At 40.3% G+C, this 13193-nt stretch overlaps 1 protein-coding gene across 1 annotated transcript; it reads left to right on the top strand.

The window, feature by feature from the left end:
• The first annotated feature begins 1497 nt into the window (after positions 1 to 1497).
• LOC125242002 lies at positions 1498 to 7381 on the top strand. Its single transcript, XM_048150700.1, has 3 exons — positions 1498 to 1601; positions 2056 to 5402; positions 7221 to 7381. The coding sequence occupies exons 2-3, from the start codon at positions 2078 to 2080 to the stop codon at positions 7379 to 7381; spliced, it is 3486 nt and encodes a 1161-aa protein (XP_048006657.1). The 5' UTR covers positions 1498 to 1601; positions 2056 to 2077.
• The last annotated feature ends 5812 nt before the right edge of the window (positions 7382 to 13193 follow it).

Genomic DNA, 13193 nt, shown 5'->3' with positions numbered 1-13193 from the left:
GCTTCGCTCGTATTAAATTCGATTTAATCATACTCATTGACGACCGGTCTGGCTCAGTCGGTAGTGACCCTGCCTGCTGAGCCGCGCCCTGGGTTCGAATCCCGGTAAGGGCATTTATTTGTGTGATGAGCACAGATATTTGTTCCTGAGTCATGGATGTTTTCTATGTATGTATTTATCTATTTAAGTATGTATATCGTCGCTTAGCACCCATAGTACAAGCTTTGCTTAGTTTGGGGGCTAAGTTGATCTGTGTAAGGTGTCCCCAATATTTATTTATTTATTTATTATACTACTTACAAAGCAGTAGAAATAAGTGACACTTAAAATTACAATAATTGTTGATATTTGGATTAGTTACTACCTACTAACAATATTTTTTGTCACAATTGAACAGATAGTTTTCCGTGTATTCCATATTCTTTCAAATTTTCAATTGCCCTACAAAATATTTTAGTGAGTTACAAAAAATAAGTATTTTTAGAAATATTTTTTCTTTTTTTATGCCGATTGGGATTTCGTATTTATTTAACCCAGAGAGATGATGTGTTTTTAGCGAAATTTAACATGTAAAAACTAAATATCGACGAAACAAATATCGGAGCAAGTATTAATTAAAAACATATCTACATTTACCAGCAGAGTAGAATAAATAAATAAATATTATAGGACATTCTTACACAGATTGACAGAGTCCCTCGGTAAGCTCAAGAACACAAGCCGTTGTGGGTACTCCGAGAAGGATATGTATAATTTACAAATACACACAGAGAAAACATCCATGACTCAGGAAATATCTGCGCTCATCACACAAATAAATGCCCTTACCGAGATTCGAACCCGGGACCGCGCTAGGCCAGACCGGCCGTCAGAATGTAGTGAAAAACATGTTTTTTTTTTATTTGTTAATTTCTCTGCCATTCCGTGAGCTATTAATAAATAATAATACAATCTTTTATTTCGGACAAACAGGGTATCCATAGAAAGTTAGTAAACATGCCGAATTTTAATCTAGTGATTTACAATATATCTAAACTTATGTGTACTAATTTATATCATTATTTATTTAATTATTTTAAGTAAAGGTAACAATGGTATAAATATATAGTGCTCCACAAAACTATGTTATAATTTTGACTGTGGAGTCAAGAAATCAAATACTTCTAAGGTTAACAGTCTGTTAAAATTTTAACTCATTTAAGTCCTCGTCCATGTCACCGATACGCAAGATTGCTGCGACTCTGGCGCAGGCGCTTTTTTAATTTTAAGTCAAGTCATGTACGTGTCACTTTTAGACATTATACGTTGGTTAAGAGAGCGAGCCGTTTCAATTTTTTCCCTACTCCTGTAATACTCCAATACATGGTCCTGGATCGAGCCAGATTGAGGAATAATCCAGATTTAATAATAAAAGGAGCTGACGAGTGAACGATAAACTAAGAAATTCGTCCGACAAGAGCAAGAGGTACCAAGAAGATCGTGTTCCTGTTGGATTGCTGGACTTGACAAAGTTGAAGAAGAGTTAAGCTTTCAGTTTTCTTAATTTCACCCTTCACTCGTCATACAGGTAGTAGTTAAGTGTAAGGATACAATTTAATACGGTTAGTATCATTTAATTGTTTAACTTAACCACGTACGCAAAGTTAACTTTTGTCACGTCATCGTCAGATTAACACTTCACTTTAAATTAATTTCGTAATTAGTTAATTTGTATTAGTTATTCACTGATATATGCTAAGGCTTTTAATTAACTTATAAAAATACGAACTGTGAAGTTAGTAAATCATTATTTAACCAGACGATAGACTAAGGTAGTTGTTTAATAAAACAGCAGGTTAGATAAGTTAGCTTTCATCATAAATTTCATTAAATATTTGTTACAAAACGTTAAATTTATATACGATTATTACTGTTAAAACTTAAATCTAAGTAAATAAAATAAATTTACACGTATATTAACTGTTGACGTAAACTAGTTAATAAACTTAGGCGACAACTGTACATTTACACATTACTTATACATTTAAGTTAATCTTGCATTGTATAACATTTCAGTTGACAACACACGCCTCTCAAAATGACCGAAGAAAAGGATTTAATCAAAAAACGTGGCAGTTATAAGGGTCGGCTAACTAACTTCTCAAACTACATGAATTCTTTGGAAAGTACTTCACTTACCTCTGTGGCCGCCAATGAGTTGCAGTTAAGAGTCAGTAGAATGGAATCATTATTTAGTGAGTACGACGAAGTGCAGTTAAAGTTAGAATGCTTGTCGTCTAGCATTGACCTTCAGTTATCTGAGCGAGCTGAGTTCGAAGCCCAGTACTTCAGTGCAATTGCTAAAGCACAGGATATTTTACATTCATTTAATAAAAAGCAAGAAGACCTGGGTAGCGAACGTGCAAGTAATTCTAGTGCTAGCAATCATAGGCTTGTTAAACTTCCCGTCATACAGTTGCCAAAGTTCTCAGGTTCATATGAGAATTGGCTCGAGTTTCACGACACATTTCTAAGCTTAATTCATTCAAATGACGAAATCGATGAAATAAATAAGTTTCACTATTTAAGATCGTCACTAGAAGGTTCAGCGGCAGTGGTTGTTAAATCGGTCGAATTTTGTTCTAAAAATTACCAAACTGCTTGGAAACTTCTGTGTGATCGTTTCGATAACAAACGTTTATTGCTGCAGAATCACGTTTCAGCAATATTTAACATCGAAACAATCACCAAGGAGTCTTCATTTGCGTTAAAACGTATGATCGACCAATTGAACAAAAACTTGCTCGCATTGGAAACACTAGGCGAACCCGTAAAACAATGGGATACGTTACTTATTTACATTGTGTCACATAAGTTAGATGCTAAGTCGTACCGGGAATGGGAAGAGTACAAAGGTCGCTTAGATAAAGATAAGCCAATAACTCTCGAAGCGTTTCTAACATTCATGCGAAATCGTTCTGATTTATTGGAAACGTTGGAACTGTCCACTAATAACACTGTCGGTCGAAATAACACTTCTCACAAAAACACTCCGAAGTTGAAAACTTTGTCCGTACAGGACACTAAACAAAACACTGTGGCTAAGTGCCCTAAATGCAGCGGTGAACATTATTTACCTAGTTGTTTACAGTTTCTCGCCCTTAGTAACGCCGCGCGATTGGAATTGTTACCGAATTTAAAGGTTTGTTACAACTGTTTACGCGGTGGACATTATGCTAATCATTGCAAAAAGCCAGGATGCAAGCTATGTAAGCGAAAGCATAACACATTAGTGCATGTTACCGATAGCAAACCTACATCGAGCGGAGCCTGCGCGTCCGGCCGCGGCGAGGAGGAAAATGCAACTAAAAATAATAAATCGATTTTTCCTGTTAATCAATCGTTACCTGCCGCGCCCGTTGCATCTCATTCTGGTTTAGGGAATATTTCGCATGATGTCTCGCCCGCCTCGGTACAAACACTATCGGCTCAAATTATGTCTAACTCGCCACCAGCGAAACATGGCATGCTTGCGACTGCGCTAGTCAAGGTTTACGATGGTAATAATAAAGAGCAGGTAGCTCGCGTCATGTTGGACAACGGTAGTTTTGCTTGCTTAATATCTCAGAGTTTTTGTGAGAAATTAAATTTACCTACAAGTCAAATTAACACTACAATTTTAGGTGTAAATAAACAACCTAGTGAAATAGGAGAAATGTGTCTTGTTCCTATTAAATCTTTAAACGACACATATTCAGTAACAGTTAACTGTTATGTTCTGCCATCCTTAACTGATGACGTCCCCTGTCGTCAAATTAATCTGGCAGACCTTAATATCCCAAGCGACATTTGTTTGGCTGATCCAAACTTCTATGAACCCGCACCTGTCGATATTATATTAGGCGCTGAGGTGTTTTGGGACTCATTTCCTACACGACCTCAGATCATTCGACTAGGTATTGGACTTCCGATGCTCTGTGAAACTCGCTTTGGCTATTTGGTTGCTGGTCGGGAAATTACCGACAGTCTACCTTCCAGCATTCAGTGTTTCTTTGCTTCTGGTCTTTCGCATACAGGTGATAATGATTTAAAATGTAACGACGACATCCAAACCCAATTAACGCGGTTTTGGCAGCTCGAAGAAGTTAGCCATAAGTCGTCACATTATTCACCTGAAGAAAAAATGTGCGAAGAACACTTCGTTGAAAATACTTCGCGGCTAGCCGACGGACGATTCTGCGTCAGGCTGCCTTTAAAACAAAGCGAAAGTGTCCTAGGCGACTCATTTCAACGCGCAAAACACTGCATGCTCTCATTGGAGCGTAGAATTAAAACCAAGCCTTCATTTAAAGCTTTATATCATGAGTTCATGGCAGAGTACGAAAGCTTGGGTCACATGTCACAAGGTAGACAGATCGCACATGAGGAAAGGGGTTATATAATACCTCATTTCGGAATTTTGCGCGAAAGTACCACTACAAAGCTTCGAGTGGTGTACAATGCTAGTAGCCCTTCTACCTCAGGTGTCAGTCTGAATGACATTCAGATGGTCGGACCCACTGTGCAAGACGACCTTCTGTCTATTCTGATTAGGTTCAGGCAGCACAGGTACATCATTTCTTCAGATGTTGAGAAAATGTACCGTCAGATATGGGTGCATCCTGACAACCGCCATCTTCAGAAAATTCTTTGGCGCAGCTCAGAGACCAAGCCACTATTAGTGCATGAGCTCAATACTGTCTCCTATGGGACAGCCAGTGCTCCCTTCCTGGCCACCAGGTGTCTTAAGCAAATAGGCTTAGATTGCGAGGACGAAAAGGTCAAAGAAGCCATCGTTCACGATTTTTATGTTGACGACCTGTTGACAGGAGGAGATGACCTTACTGAGGTGAAAACTATTCGCCATAAAGTCACTCAAGCACTTTCTTCCGCAGGAATGAACCTGCGTAAGTGGAAGTCAAACGAGGCTCGCCTATTATGCGAACCCTTTCAATCCTCTGTGGATTTGAATATAGGATCAAATGAGCCCAGCAAAACGTTAGGCTTAGGCTGGCACCCTGAGTCTGACGAGCTGTATTTTCCGATAGGGAAGATAGTCTCTAAGGGAAATACCAAGCGCGACATGCTTTCAGTGATTGCTCAGATTTTCGATCCATTAGGGCTTCTATCTCCGTTCGTAATCACCATGAAAATGCTACTGCAGCGGCTGTGGCTTCAGAAGGTTTCATGGGAGGACGAACTGTCTCCAGAGATCACCACGCAATGGGTAGAACTCTTGGAAGGATTGCCGGCACTGAATAACGTTAGAGTCCCTCGTCATGTTATTTGCAGCTCACACGTTGCCTTTGATCTGCACATTTTCTCAGACGCATCTGAACGCGCGTACGGCGCTTGTGTCTACGTGCGAAGTGTAGACAAGGAAGGTCAGGTGTTAGTTAGGTTGTTGATTGCGAAAAGTCGAGTTAGTCCAATCAAGCCTACAACCATACCTAGACTCGAATTGTGTGGAGCTCTCGTTAGTGCTCATCTGTATGAAAAGGTCACATCTTCACTTCGAGGTCAGGCCAGAAGCACGACTTTTTGGACTGACTCAACGATTGTGTTAGGTTGGCTCAAGATGATGCCGAGTAGGTTGCAACCCTTCGTGAGGAACCGAGTGTCAGACATTTTAGAAATCACCGGCAGTTGTTCTTGGAGGCATGTTCCAACAGATCAAAACCCCGCGGATTTAATTTCCCGTGGAACGCATGCTAGCGTTATTGACTCGATAGATTTGTGGTGGTCGGGTCCTAGTTTCTTACAACAGGACTCGTCTCAGTGGCCGTCGAACCCTGCCACAAAACAATGCAATGAGCTACCTGAAACCCGCGTTGAGGTTTCCTTGCACGTCAACGAAACTCAAGAGACTCAAGAGTCATTGATAAACTTCAACCGATTTTCCAACCTGTCACGGCTCATTCGTGTTATTGCGTACGCTCTGCGCTTCATTACGAACTGTCGTAAAAGTATAACGTCTACGTCGTCGACGTACCTCAATCACGACGAACTAAATACCTCATTGAAATTGATTACCAAATGTAGCCAGGTCGAATCATTTCCTGAGTATGAAGTTTTAGCTAAAAAACAAAGTTTAACTAAAAAGAGTAAACTTTTAAAATTCAACCCATTCCTAGATAGCGATAATTTAATGCGCGTGGGAGGCCGCCTTTCCAATTCTGAATTTACGTATAATAAAAAACATCCCATTATTTTACAGTCCACACATCGATTTACCAAATTATTATTCAGTTATGAACATAAGAGGCTTCTGCATGCACCGCCTCAGATGTTGTTATCAACGATTAAAGAGACCTATTGGCCCATAGGGGGTTGTAACTTGGCAAAAGCTTGCTACCATCAGTGCATACGATGCACAATCATGAAAGGAGAAACAAAGGCTCCATTGATGGGTAATTTGCCGAGTTCTCGGGTTTCACCTGGAGGCTATCCGTTTAGGAATGTGGGCGTGGACTACGCAGGTCCACTTATGGCAGCCAGCCGCCAAGGTCGTGGTTGCACATTGGTCAAAGTTTATGTTGCCGTTTTCATATGCCTCACAACCAAGGCAATACATTTAGAATTGGTGGGAGATTTAACTAGTAAAACTTACTTGTTAGCACTGTCTCGATTCATGTCTCGACGCGGACAGCCAGACAACATTTATTCCGATAACGGCACTGCATTCGTCGGAGCTTATAATGAAATCACCAAGTTTCTTAGGGATAACTGCAACTCATTGGCTGAAACTTTGGCAAGTGAAAAGACTAAATTTCACTTTCTTCCTGCTTACGCACCTCACTTCGGAGGCATTTGGGAGGCCGGTGTTAAGTCTGTCAAATATCATTTGCAACGAGTGTTGGGCAATTGTAACTTAACTTATGAACAGCTTAACTCTACACTCATCAGCATCGAAGCACTTCTGAACTCCCGGCCACTAACACCTCTGTCATCACACCCGGATGATCTCTCAGCGCTCACACCTGGACATTTCCTTGTCGGACGTTCACTCACGTCATTGCCGGTGCACGACCTGCGAGATCACACATATCAGCATCTTTCACGATTCCACCGAATTGAACAGCTCCGTCAACATTTCTGGGCTCGGTGGACAAAGGAGTATATCCCAGAACTGCAGCATCGAATCAAGTGGAGACTCAACCAAGATTCCCTGCAGAATAATACCCTCGTTGTCTTGAAGGAAGACAACCTGCCTCCGTTGAAATGGCGACTTGGACGCATTATAGCCACTCACCCTGGTAAAGATGGCATATCTCGAGTGGCTGATGTGAAGACATCTGGAGGAGTCGTTCGACGGGCTTTCAGCAAGATATGTCCGCTTCCTGTGGCTACCGAATCTGCTTGAAAGGCTTCCTTTCAACCCCGGGGGCATGTTAAAATTTTAACTCATTTAAGTCCTCGTCCATGTCACCGATACGCAAGATTGCTGCGACTCTGGCGCAGGCGCTTTTTTAATTTTAAGTCAAGTCATGTACGTGTCACTTTTAGACATTATACGTTGGTTAAGAGAGCGAGCCGTTTCAATTTTTTCCCTACTCCTGTAATACTCCAATACACAGTCAGATATCATCAAAATTGACATTTGAGAAACATTAAAATAACATAACTAAACATAAATGCAGGAAGACGATCCCTTATAGAGTTTCTAAGAGATACTTTTTAGGGTTCCTTAGTCAACTAGGAACCCTTATAGTTTCGCCATGTCTGTCTGTCCGTCCGTCCGTCCGTCCGTCCGTCCGTCCGTCCGTCCGTCCGTCCGTCCGTCCGTCCGTCCGTCCGCGGATAATCTCAGTAACCGTAAGCACTAGAAAGCTGAAATTTGGTACCAATATGTATATCAATCACGCCAACAAAGTGCAAAAATAAAAAATGGAAAAAAATGTTTTATTAGGGTACCCCCCCTACATGTAAAGTGGGGGCTGATATTTTTTTTCATTCCAACCCCAACGTGTGATATATTGTTGGATAGGTATTTAAAAATGAATAAGGGTTTACCAAGATGTTTTTTTGATAATATTAATATTTTCGGAAATAATCGCTCCTAAAGGGAAAAAAAGTGCGTCCCCCCCCCTCTAACTTTCGAACCATATGTTTAAAAAATATGAAAAAAATCACAAAAGGAGAACTTTATAAAGACTTTCTAGGAAAATTGTTTTGAACTTGATAGGTTCAGTAGTTTTTGAGAAAAATACGGAAAACTACGGAACCCTACACTGAGCGTGGCCCGACACGCTCTTGGCCGGTTTTTTTAACTCTTTTGAAGGTATTTTTGTTTTGTTCCTGTGTTATGTCACTTGGCAATGAGTTCAGTAAGTAGGGTATGCGTTTTTTAAGTGTCCTCTATCACCGTAGTAATTCGACACTCTATGAACTACATATTTGCCTGCTGATTATTATTCCTATATTTCGTATACCGCTACACTTTTAATCTGCTTGGTCCAGTAGTGCAAGATCGGACAGTCGAACCTATCAGCGATTTCTCCTAAAATGCTGTTGGGACTACATCTCACACGACTTAACAATGACGCTATGTTTTTTCTTACTATGTTATTACGTCTTCGCTACGCGCTACTCGTACGCTTCGTATGCGTATCGTGGCTAGCTCTCTCTATTGCTCTTCTCTAATGGCGCGACAGAGCCAGACTGCGTTTCGAGCGCCACCTAGCGTCAACGGTTGTCACTTCGGCTATACTAGGCCGGCAGATAAGTAAATAAATAAATATTATAGGACACTCTTACACTGATTGACTGAGGCCCACGGTAAGCTCAAGAAGGCTTGTGTTGTGGGTACTCAGACAACGATATATATAATATATAAATACTTATATATATAGAAAACATCCATGATTCAGGAACAAATATCTGTGCTCATCACGCAAATAAATGCCTTTACTGGGATTCGAACCCGGGACCGCGGCGTAGCAGGCAGGGTCACTACCGACTGCGCCAGACCGGTCGTCAGATGCTTCATGCAAAATTTCAAATTTTTTAATCAAGATCTTCTGATAGCGCATTCAGACTTAATTGGTACAATACATTTAAAATGTTCGAGTGACAAACCAGCCAATTTAAATAAATGTACAACACCAAAAACCTTTCGAAATTAATCGGCCAATTTCGCAATGTAATCACGGGAAGTACCTATCTGTAATAATGAGAATCGTTACCAGTTACGATATCGTTTATTTCTGTGGGGGATATCCCACAGGTCTAACACTATATAGCAGAGATCTATAGCACAAGGAAACCAAGAAAGTGTACACCAGGAATTCATTCAATGTTTACATGAGAACTGTTTTTGACCGACTGACTTACAAAACGTAAACAAACATTATCAAAGAATCGGTTGCTATACCAAATACAAAATATGACAGTATTCCTTCAACAGCCAGTACAGTGGCCTCTTAGGCACAACTCGATTCTATCGAATATCTCATTATCATTATATTCAATACGCCCCCTTAATGTGCATATTCAAAATAAATTGTAACACAATAAAACATACAACAAACTAAAGTGATATCAAAGAACAACTATTAAAAATGTAAACAATTAACAAGCAATGCCCAAACCGCGCATGCACGTATAATGCTTTTCTCTAGGCAAAGCCTTCGTTAATATATCGGCGAGCATTGAGTCGGTCGGTAAGTACTTTAACTCAATACTCTTATTGTCCTTTAATACACTTCGCACAAAGTGATACTTTATATCAATATGTTTGGACCGAGAATGAAACATTGGATCGCTCGCAAGACATATTGCCCCCTGATTATCTACATGTAAAGATAATGGTGCATACTTACGTAACCCAATTTCAGTAAGCAAACTGTTCAGGTATATAGCTTCCTTCATTGCCGATGCCAAGCTTATATACTCCGATTGACAAGATGAAGTGCTCACACATCTCTGTTTTTCTGATCTCCAGCTTACACAACCAGCTCCTAACATAAAAACATAACCAGAATAAGAACGCCTATCTATCAAACAACCTCCCCAATCAGCATCCGAATAACCATGCAATGATTTACCTGTCTTTTTGTAAATAAGTCCATATTGTTTCGTATGCTTCAGGTATCTCAAGACACGCTTTGCTGCATTCCAACATTCCTCGTTAGGGCAATCCAGGAATTGACTCAATACAGCCACCGTATTCGTAATATCAGGTCTCGTTCCCGTAGAAAGATACATCAACGAACCTATAATTTCGCGATATGGGTATTGTTCACGCGCACTGCACTTATTCACCGGTTTTTCTATCTTTTGCTTAAATTCCATAGGCGTAGATATCGGTTTACTTTCATTCATATTAAATTTAATTAACAAATCGTCAATATATTTTTGTTGTGACAATTTCATTCCATTGTCAAATCTGTCAAACTCTATGCCTAACATATACTTCGCAATGCCATAATCTTTCAATTCAAACTTTTCGGCCAGTTCCTTTTTGAAATGTTCGATGCATTCACCTCTTTGCGATGCGACGAGTATGTCATCCACATAAATTAATACAAAGAGTTTAGTTTGCGAGTCTATATTTTTAAAATAAAGGCATGGCTCATTTAAAGATGCTTGCAATCCCATGCACTTCAGCTGTTCATCCAGTCTGATGTTCCACTGTCTACCAGCTTGTTTTAGGCCGTACAGCGACCTCTTGAGCTTGCATACATTGCCTCCAGACCTCAGGTCGCATAACAACTTGCTAGCTCTTTCATATATGAATGAACCTGGCTGCTCCAATCGTGTTAAATCTTGCAAACATTCGGCAAGAAGATCTGGTACTTTCATGTATATCTCTTCTTCTAATAATCCATTTAAATATGCCGTATTTATGTCCAACTGATGAATTTCAAGATCCAGTTCCACTGCAAGTGCAACTAATAATCTCACTGAATCAAGTCTAGCGACTGGCGCAAAGGTTTTCTGGTAATCGACGCCGTAACGTTGGCTAAAGCCTTTCGCCACCAGTCTAGCTTTCTTCTTCTCAGTCTTGTCGATATTTAACTTCGTCGTTAAAATATATCGGCAACCAACGACATTTCGGCCCATGGGTTTCTTGACGATATCAAAAGTGTCGTTTTTAATTAAACTTTTGACTTCTGACATTATTGCATCCTTCCATCCTTTTCGCTCGTTACCTGATAAGGCCTCTTTCAGACTAATCTCGGCAACTCCAACGAAATCTTCGCAGTCTCCATACTCCTCAGTTGACTCAAAACCTTCTTCCGCAGAAACCTCTGGTTCTATGGCAACTTCTGGCTCTGCGACAATCTCTGGCTCTACGACAACCTCTGGCTCTACGATAACAGGATTCGGTTCTACGATAACTGTGTTGTATATCTTCCGAGGACGCCCAACATGACCTCTCTCCAGCCGCGGTCGCCCTGGACCTCTCTTCACTATCCTCCCCCCATCAACATGAACTTCATTTTGATGATGATCATGTTGAGATTCTGCAACAGTACCTGGATCATCTGTCATTTGACGAGCTTCAACAGGAACATCGTCTTCTCTCTCGGGTTCAGGATCAGGATCACTCGATGACCTTATGTTCACATCCTCGTGATCAGAGATCTGTTCTACCGGATTTCCACTAGTCTGAGTCGGATGGAACTCCACATCTACCGATAAAGGTTGATTTGTAGTATTTGTCGATCTTTTCTTATCGATTTCAAACGGATCAATCTTCACGTTTATGTTCACGTTCTCCCTTTCTTCACTTTTTGCTTCGTGAAATTTCACATCTCTTGACATGATAACTTGTCGTTGCTTTGGCATCCATATTCTGTAACCCTTGCGATCTCGAGGATATCCTACAAAGATTCCTTCCAGGCTTCTTGGGGCAAACTTATCTTTCCCGCTTGACTTGTCCAAGACATGTACCTTAGATCCGAACTTGTGTAAGTAATCTAACTTCACAGGTCGTTCAAACCATTTCTCATAGGGTATCTCACCTTCGAGACTTCTCGTTGGACAACGGTTTCTTATGTGGCAAGCTGTTGCTACAGCATCTGCCCAGAAACCAGGGGAAAGTCCTGATGAAATCAGCATGCACCTCGCCATCTCTTCCAGGGTCCTGTTCTTCCTTTCGGCTACTGAATTCTGTTGAGGAACTCCAGGAATTGTCAATCTTCGTGCTATTCCTTCTTGTTTTAAAAACTCGTCGAAATCTCGATTACAATATTCGCCTCCGTTATCTGTATGAAGATAAATTATTTTACGTCCGAACAGGTTCTCAACGTGATTTTTAAATACCTTGAACGTTTTTCTTGCTAAGAAAATAAACTTCACACCATCTGGTATGATCATCGATAAATGTTACGAAATATTTCGCTCCATTTATTGACGTGTGTTGCATGGGTCCTACGACGTCAGAATGTATGATTTTTAACTTCTCATCGCATGGCCCACTCGAGCTAGAAAATGGCAACCTACTCATTTTTCCTTTCGCACAAATGTCACAATTATACAATTCAGTTACATCTGACATCTTTAAACTCATGCCAGATTTATTTAAAACTCGGACAAGATCTTTCGCATTTAAATGACCAAGACGTTCGTGCCACGACCATACGTCAACCTTTCGCTCAGAAATCGCTGACACTACACCACAATGTTCCTCGACGTAATATAAATTACCTTTACGATTTGCGACCAATTTAGTATTACCATAGCTATCTTGAACACTAGCTATATTTTTGTTGAACGTAATGCTATAACCTTGATCGGTAATTTTTGCTACTGAAATCAGGTTACATCGCAAATCCGGAACAAATAATGTATTTGGCAATTGCACTTCAGTTTTAGAACCATTATCACATGAAGAAAATCTAACTGTCCCCTTACCTTGTACGTCTGTGCTCGAATTCGTTGCTAAATTTAGCTTACCGGACAACGGTAGTAATGAAGTACCAAATTTATCTGCATCGTTACACAAATGTGACGTACACCCACTGTCAACGATCCAAATTCCATTCTCGTTCCCAACAGCATTAACATCTGAAACACAATTGAATGTTACAAAATTGGAATCAACATCATGTAAATCACTTGAGTTCGACACATACTTTGCACTGTCATTACGTTGTTCCTTCTTCTTTTGAGTACAATCCGAGGCTTTATGACCGTGTAAATGGCATTTGAAACATTTATAATTGAAT

This window comes from Leguminivora glycinivorella, unplaced genomic scaffold (assembly GCF_023078275.1).
Source record: "Leguminivora glycinivorella isolate SPB_JAAS2020 unplaced genomic scaffold, LegGlyc_1.1 Scaffold1, whole genome shotgun sequence".
Taxonomy (NCBI): Eukaryota; Metazoa; Arthropoda; class Insecta; order Lepidoptera; family Tortricidae; genus Leguminivora; species Leguminivora glycinivorella.
The sequence above is the reverse complement of the archived record's forward strand: the minus strand, read 5'-3'. Positions and strand labels throughout refer to the sequence as shown.

What these genes read in the sequence shown, in the direction of transcription:
- LOC125242002 (XM_048150700.1), top strand. Translation starts at nt 2,078, where the DNA reads ATGACCGAAGAAAAGGATTTAATCAAAAAACGTGGCAGTTATAAGGGT. An exon ending in GCGAAGTGTAGACAAGGAAG is followed by an intron (nt 5,403 to 7,220) that starts GTCAGGTGTTAG and finishes TCTTGAAGGAAG; the next exon opens with ACAACCTGCCTCCGTTGAAA.